This window comes from Myotis davidii, unplaced genomic scaffold, assembly GCF_000327345.1.
Source record: "Myotis davidii unplaced genomic scaffold, ASM32734v1 scaffold68, whole genome shotgun sequence".
Lineage (NCBI taxonomy): Eukaryota > Metazoa > Chordata > Mammalia > Chiroptera > Vespertilionidae > Myotis > Myotis davidii.
The window spans coordinates 899,862-908,165 of record NW_006300376.1 but is presented as its reverse complement, the minus strand read 5'-3'; the positions used below and the strand labels follow the sequence as shown (position 1 = coordinate 908,165).

At 41.8% G+C, this 8,304-nt stretch overlaps 1 protein-coding gene across 1 annotated transcript in view; it reads left to right on the top strand.

Annotated features, from left to right (window-relative positions):
• Nucleotides 1–4,614: 4,614 nt before the first annotated feature.
• The window catches only part of ARMC2 (armadillo repeat containing 2), an 89,960-nt gene continuing 86,270 nt past the window's right edge, over nt 4,615–8,304 (top strand). The window contains exons 1-3 of the mRNA XM_015572718.1: nt 4,615–4,624; nt 5,116–5,335; nt 5,770–5,842. Coding sequence (XP_015428204.1) covers nt 4,615–4,624; nt 5,116–5,335; nt 5,770–5,842 — 303 coding nt within the window. The remainder of the gene's footprint in view (nt 4,625–5,115; nt 5,336–5,769; nt 5,843–8,304) is intronic.

Below are 8,304 nucleotides of genomic sequence, written 5' to 3'. Positions count from 1 at the left end.
GAAACTGGAAATGAACTGAAGCCCCGCAGCTGGGACTGCTCCCGCGCTAATCGCAGGTGCTGCGGACCGGCCAGAAGCCCCCTTTCCCGCGCCCACTCCCAACTCCTTCCCTGGCCCGCTCCTCGGGATTGCCCAGCAGTGACCCGCCTCGGCCGCAGGCGCCCCGGGTAGGTACTTTGTGTACGGTTGCCATGGAGACGTTGGCCGTCCGGTGGGGCAGACGCGCAGGGTGAAGATGCTGCCCCGCCTGGACCAGTGGAGGAGGGGGCATTGTGGGGGTGAGGGGAGCCGCTCTCCGCGCGAGAGGTGAGGCTCCGCGGGTTCACCGGGAACCCCCTCCAGCTGTCCTCCTTTCTGTTCCCAGATGGAGGGGTGGGGCGGGAAGAGAGGCCCTGAGAGCGCGGTGCCTACTCGCTCGGCCGGCCTCGCTGTCTTTATATCTATACACTGAGCATTAGCCGAGTGCGCGGTCCGTACTTCATAGACACTCATTAATATTTGCTGAACCAGAGTAGGGTAGACTAAAGGGCTTTGTCTGGGCAGACAGGGACCCAGTTAAGGTCGCACAAACTGTACCTGGCCTCTTCTATGCAACAGACAGAGCCTTGATAAATAAGTGTAGGTGTAACAATGTACATTAAAATGTTCACATCATTCATTCCCACCAGTATCACAGCAGGCCTTCCATCTCTCCCTGATTTGGAATTACTTTACTTGGTAGAAAAGCAAGTACCACTCTTATTTGTATCCCGTTTTGTGAATTTATTATGTTCTGATTAGTTGTTGATTTAGCATAGTTGACATTAAATAAAATATTTAACAAAGATTCTTTGCTCATAAAGGAAAACACCCCTTATTTGAACTTAAATTTTATAAAAATATATGAAAACTGAACAAATGCCATTCCTTTTCTTTTGCAATGTATTGTTTTTATTCATGGAGAAATTCTTGCTGTATTTCTTATCGTATGGCGCTTGGACAGTAGTAAATGTTTTCTGAGGGCCAGGCACCATGCTAAAGCACTTTACGCGAGTGATGTCACTTAATTATCAAAATAATTCTATGAGGCTATTACTATTACTACACATATTTTACAGACCAGGAAACTGAGGCTTAGAGATGTTGGAATCCCTGCCCTAAGTGATATAGCTGCGAATTGTCAGGGTATTTGAACCCTTACTCCAGCATCTGAGCCCTGAGCTATTGCCTCTTTGGATGCTCATATTAACACAAAGGTAATTCAGAATCAGGTGAAGGTCCTGATGATTTGATTTGCAGAGAAGATAATATGGAAATGGCCAGTCTTTCCCCGTTGCGAGCATCTTGATAGTTGCAGTATTGCATTTAGCAAGAAGGCTCTGATTCAGGTGTCTGTTGGCACAAAGGTGAAGATAGGTCTTCATCATTAGGTATAAACTTATAAATAATGACTCAAAACTTTTGTACCAACCAATAAGAAATACTTTGTTTAAAACTGTCTCCAGTTTCGAATTTCCTACCACTGATGGTATTCATCTTCTAGTGGTTCTGTGGACACCATAAACTCAGGACAGCGATGCAAGACAGAACTTAGCTGCTTTCTTCTTCCCCTTCAGAGTTTACTCTCCTGTTTTCTTTTAAAAGGCCCCCTTGCCCTCCTACTCCCTAGGTTGCATACCTGGTATCACCTCTGCCCTTTCCTGTCTCCTTACATGCCAAATCCTGTTGGATGTTCAGCTCTTGGTGCTCCTCACTACTTCTCACTTCTCTTGTAACCTCTATTTCACCTTCACTCCTGTATTTAGGACTTTCAATACCTCATCCACTGATCACAACATTTATCGAATCTTTCTTCATGCCCAGTGACTCAAAGTTACAATTGTTCTCATATGACCACGTGGCACCAAGAATCAAATGCCATTTGAAATGAAGTCCAATATGCTTTTCTAATCTACTGTAACAAATGTCTCCAATTAAGGAAGCCAGGCAGCCTCCGTCTGGGTATTTCCTAGCTCAGGTCTGCATTTGAAAATGGAGTCCAGTCCTGGCTGGTGTGACTCAGTTGGTTGAGCATCATCCTGTGCACCAAAAGGTTGCCAGTTCGGTTGCCAGTTTGATTCCCGATCAGGGCACATGCCCAAGTTGCAGGCCCAGTCCCTGGTCAGAGTGCGTGTCAGGAGGCAGCTGATTGATGTTCCTCTCTCTCATCAATGTTTCCCTCTCTCTCCCCCTCTCCCTTCCTTTCTCTCTAAAAATGAATAAAAACACATTTTGAAAATGGAATCCAGAAATTATGTGCAATTGTTGACCTTCAGCTGTGCCTCACACGCAGAGCTGGGGCTGAGTCTGGTGGGACAACACCGGTTATGTAGGCACAGTGGAGGGTGTGCTGACAGAGACAACTGGGGACCTTGTGGAGTATGGAGGACAGGCACTACCTGAGGCTGGGAGGGTGAGAGGAATGTTTCCATGAGGGCCTCTTAGGTTTGCTGGGTGGTTGTAAAGACCTGTCTGATTTTGTCCCTTCTAATTTTTCCCTTCTTTCCATGCTGCCAATCCCTGACAGATCACATCATACCTCAAAATCTTTTAATTTTCTCATCAGTTTTTATTACTGTCTTGACCTGCCATTCAGTTCCCTGTCTGGTCCCACTCCAGTCTTCATTTCCAGAGCTGCTCCTCATTCATCACACACCCATGCGTTCCTGGCACTCTGCCGTGGCTCACTCACTGACAGAAATTCCTTCTCTACTCCAGCCCCAATGCCAGCCAGTGCCACTTGCTCAAAATCAGCCCATGATCCCAGAACCCAGATCAAGCATCACCTCCTCCAAGAAGCCTACCTGCCACCTTCTCCCAATCAGAAGCCCCCTCCTCTTTTGTAATCACATAGTGTGTTGTTGTTTTTTTAATTGCCCCATCAGTTCAAAATCATTTGAATACATATAGGGCTGATACTCAGCTGCTAACCACCAAGAAGCCACTCCAGTTGTGAAAATAATGGCGTGTCTCTGCGGTGGTGTGTAAACAGCTGCAGCCCAAGGCCTCTGATGCCCCACCTCCTACTACCCCACCTAGCGGGTAGTAGTTTGAATATCATCCCTGGGCATATGTCATAGCTTGTTTTTTTTCTTTTATTGCTTAAGACTCTATCCACCTCACAGAAGTGTTGTGGGGATTACATGAGATGATGTACTCAAGAGTACTTAGCATAGTGCTTGGTATTAAAATAAATGTTTAACTAGCATTAGTGGTCCTTCTTGCCCGAGAGTGAAGATAGTATTTATTCCCATCTGTGTTCCCAGAGATCCAAGCAGAGGGCTTTGCACATGGGAAACAGTTAATCAGTTCTAGCTGAATGGATTTGTTTAATTTCTCAGGAAAACTTTTGTAAAGTTAAAATTTCTGTGGTATTATTGTGAAATACTTTAAAGAGGCAAGATTTCTTTTTAACTCTGAGTAATTGGGTTTATTTTAAGTCGGCAAAAACCATCTATGATAAGAATTTTTAATTTAACAAATAAAGGAAAAAATCTCCTCCCCGCCCCCCAAATTTACTTCTAACTCAGTTCCCTGTCATTGAACATTTTCATGTTTGATTTGGTTAATAATATATTAATATTAACATAATAACTGGTTAGCTGTACAGACCTTACATTATTAAAACAGCTCTTCACAGTATACAGTTAAAATGAGATTTAGGAGGGAAGAAAGAAGAAAGGTGAGAAAGTTGTGGTAGAATTTGTGGTAAAAATTTAGAGACAGAAAAATTTTAAGTATTATTTGCATTGTTTCCAACACTATTTGGTCAGCCTAACTCCTGTATGCCCAAATAATTTACAGACTTCCTAGAATGTGACTTGAGTAAATGTTCTGCTTCATTATTGTATGAAAAAGTATACTTTTCAGTGCAGCCTAGTACAGCCAGGAAGAACCTTAGTCAGGAATGATAGTTCATTATTATTTATCCAAAGCCCTTTCATCTTTATTAGGTTTGTTGAAAAAGAGCACCTTTGGTTGTTGCCAGACTTATTGGTGACATGTGGGGCCAAGAGAGTCACAAATCTGATTTGGATTCTGGAAGAAACTTGTTTATTGTACGGAAGCTTCTCTTACTAAGAGGTGTAATTTCTTATTGTAATGCGCCTTGCAAAAACAAACAAACCTAGCCCTGGTCTCTGTGGTTTAGTGGTTAGAGAGTCATCCTGCACACTGAAGGGTCTCAGGTTCGATTCCTGGTCAAGGGCATGTACCTGGGTTGCAGGGTCAACCCCTGGTCTCTGTTGGGGAGTGTGCAGGAGGCAACCAATTGATGTCTCTCTCTTATGTTCCTGATTCCCTCTCTCTCTCTCTCTTCTCTCTCTCTCCTTCCCTCTCTCCCTCTCTCCCTCCCTTTTTCCCTTCCACTTTCTCTAAAAAAAAAAGTAAAAGTAATGGAAAAATATCCTCAGGTGAGGATTAAATAAAACAAAAAAAAAGAAGAATCTTCATTCTCAAAACCCTTGTCTATGACTTTAGCCCTTTAACTGACGTTAGGTGGCCTGAGAAGGGGTAGTTTGAAACTGATGTTTGGCTTTTATTAATCTAGAATACTATCTCACACTGAAAGTGATTTGGATCAATCCATTCAAAGGTATGGACAAATGTGGGGTTGAACCTTTCTCTGAGTTTACAAATTATATTTATAAAAGCAAATATAGTTTGGAAATAGACCCTATCTATCTAAATTTAATCTTAATGCTAGCATTTTGTGTGGAGAGCAGTAGGAAAGAAAAGGAAAATTTAGTTTAAAAATTTAACAGAACCCTCCAGTATTTTGGGGGGGCTGGTAGAGGATAGATCATTTTTTCGCTTTCTCTCTCTTTTTTTTAAATGTATATATTTTTATTAATTTCAGAGAGGAAGGAAGAGGGGGAGAGATATTGAAACATCAATGATGAGAGAATCATTGATCGGCTTCCTCCTGCTCTCTCCCTACTGGGGATTGAGCCGGCAACCCGGGTGTGTGCCCCGACAGGGAATCAAACCATGACCTCCTGGTTCAGAGGTTGACGCTCAACCACTGAGCCATGCTGGCCAGGCTCATTTTCTCTTTTTAGTCCATCTTCTTTCATGACTTGTCCTCTTTCTCTCCAGGCTTAGCTTTCATTCTGGGTCTCTTCCCGGCATATCCTTTCCTCAATCACATATATTCAGTGGCCAAGCAGAAGACCAGCGCAGAAATCATAAGTGAAGCACGAAATGCATTAAGAACAGTTGGGACCCAAAGACCATTCACGCCACAGGAAGACCAAAGAAAACTATTTGGACCTGCCTCTTCAAGGACACCAGAAAATAGACCCCCTTCCTGCTTCAGGTATATGACATTTCTCTTTCCTGTACATCCAGATATGTAAGCCACGAGATGGCACGTTCCCTCTGACTTCTGCAAAAAATACCAATTATATCTCTTGTATCTGTTCAGGATTCTCAAAGATAATTTTAGGCCTTGGGTCCACGAAGTTGGCTTGCAATGTTAATAGTGGTTGTCGTGTGTGTTTTAGAAAGCAATGTGAACAAAGCTTTTAAAAATCATCATATGCATTTCTTTTCATTATTCAGTATTTTTAATTCTCTCAATGCAATGAAAAGACTTATGAATAAAATGTGTTAAGTACTATGATTTGTTAAAATATCTCAAGACTTTGGCATTGAATGCTTTAGTTTTGGGCTAGAGTTAACTAATATAAACTAGAAATAAAAGAAATGATTCTTCACAAACTAATATTTCTGTTCCATCTCCTGTGCTAGCCTCCATGCATCCAATTTTGAGTCATCTGATTCCAGGCCCATTTCCAGTGCACGTCTCAGCCCGCTAGAACTTGTGAGTACTCCATATCACAAGAGCTGTGAAGTGGAATTGGTCAAAAATACTTGGTAGAGTATTAGTACGTAGACCTAATGCACTAATAATTTAATATGAAAACAAATTCTTTTATACTTTTTCAAATATAATGGTTAGTATCTAATAAAACACTTTTATTTATCTACAGTTTAATAATAAGAAATTTTAGAAATAGAGTAGCCTGGTAAACCAAATGTTTCACGGTATTTTTTAATTCAAAAAACTTATGCACATATATCATTTTATTTGTAATAGTTATATAAAAGTAAAAACATGAACATAAAGAGTCAAATATTTGCTACCAAAACAACTCCAGCAGTCTCCTGTCCCCTTCTTCTTCATTCTCTCCTCACCAGTGGCTCTCGCTTTAAGCTCTTTTGGCACATTTTCTTGTTTTGTTTTTCATCCAAATTTCTAAATAGCACAAGGTCTTGCTGCTCTCTGACTTAGGAGCTGGAGAAATTATCTAATGACTTCCCATTAAGGAAGATGAAGTCTTAACTCTTGTCTATCCTCCCACACCTCCCCACAACACATTCACCCTTTCTGTCCCCACTGCTACTCCCAGTGTAGATATAGCATAATTTTGGCCAAAGCCCTTTCCTCTGATTGTATTAACCCTGTTTACAGAGGAGCCTTGAACTAGGAAGGATTGATGATGATCACTTCTTCTTCCCTGCGCCACTTTGTGTTTTCCCTGGGATTAATAATTGCCTTGCTTTTTTTTTTTTTTTTAGTTTTGTATTATTACTATTTCAACCCCAAACTCTTCCCCAGTGCTTTAAATCTCCTTCATATATTCAGGCACATTAGGTATTCTGTTGATTCATCTCCTTGGAGAATTTTCTACCCTCCGTCCTGGACCCCTTGCCCTGGGCATTTGGAGCACAGCTGGCTTCTCCCTCTTAAGCTGGAGGTACTGTTTGCTGTATCCAAAGTCCTCCTCTTTCTTGATTCACTGTCGATTTGGTGGAGCACCCCCTCCAATAACTTCCTGAGAAGGGGTGTATGGGTAGGGAATTATTTGAGACCTCAATTGCTTGGTTTTTTTTTTCTCTCTCTCTGGAAATATGTAGGATTTCTCTTTGTTCCCAGTGTTCTGAAATTTTATGATAATGGGCCTTTGCTTTAGTCCATTTTTATCCATCCTGCTGGGCACTTCAATGAGGAATCAGCTCTGGGAAATGCCCTTGAACTATTTTGATATGTCTTCCCTCTTTTATGTCCTGTTTACTCTTTCTGGAATTCATTGTTTGGATGTGGGATCCTCTGGATTGGCACTTTAATTTTCTTATTTACTCTTTTCTGTTTCTCATCTTTTTTTTTTTTTTTTTTTAGAAAAGATGTTATCTTCTAGTCATTTTATTGAGTTCTTTTTATTTCTGCTATCATATTTTTAATTTTCCAAAAGCTTCCCCCCCTTTAAATTATCGTTTAAAAAATACATAGCGTTCAGTTTTTGTTTCATAGTTGTAGCTCCTCAACTGCATGTATTAATGATAGTTTTGATTTTTCAGTTGTTTTCTTCTCCCTTTAAAATTTCTGTTGCGTGTGTGTATGTGTGTGTGTGTGTGTGTGGCTTAAACAACAGAAATTTATTTTCCCACAGTTCTGAAGATTAGAAGTCTGACATCAAGGTGGCAGCTGGGTCGGTTACTTCTAAGGACTTTTTGCTGACTTGTGAATGGCTGTCTTTCCCCCCATGTCTTCACATGGTCTTTTCTCTGTGTCTTGATGCATTTTCTGTTTGTTCGGGTTTGTTTTCATATGAGAGCTCTCCTCAGATAGCTCCTGCTGCTTGCCTGGCTGCCCTTATTTGAGAGTGGAAGCATGTAGAGTGGGTTGGTCAGCACATAGGTTATGCCTACCCACACCCACATTTATTATTTTTAAAATATATTTTTATTGATTTCAGAGAGAGGAAGGGAGAGGGAGAGATAGAAACATAAATGATGGAGATAATCATTGATCAGCTGCCTTCTGCACGCCCCACACTGGGGATCGATCCTGCAGCCCAAGCATGTGCCCTGACTGGGAATCAAACCGTGACCTCTTGGTTCATAGGTCGACACTCAACCACTGAGCCACACCAGCTGGGCCCCACAGCTACATTTAGAGGGGAGGGATCTGGCTGGGCTGTGTTGTTTATGAAACTCCCAATGGCAGCATCTTTAGGGCTTTCCTTGAGGGCCAGTTAATTTTCTGTAGAAGTGTCTTCTAGGCTTTTTCCTGGAGGACAAAGGTTGGTTCTAACTTCCAGGAATCAGGTAGAAGAAGAAGGTAGGAATCCCTGACATTCAGTGTTTAAATGTTCCATTACTCTCTATGCTTACACAAAGTACCCTGGCCATCAACTGTGCCCGATTAGCCTGATTCAGAGCTGCTGTTTTACCGTCTTGAGAGAACAAACCTCCCATCTACTCCTGGGCTCTGCAGCCTGA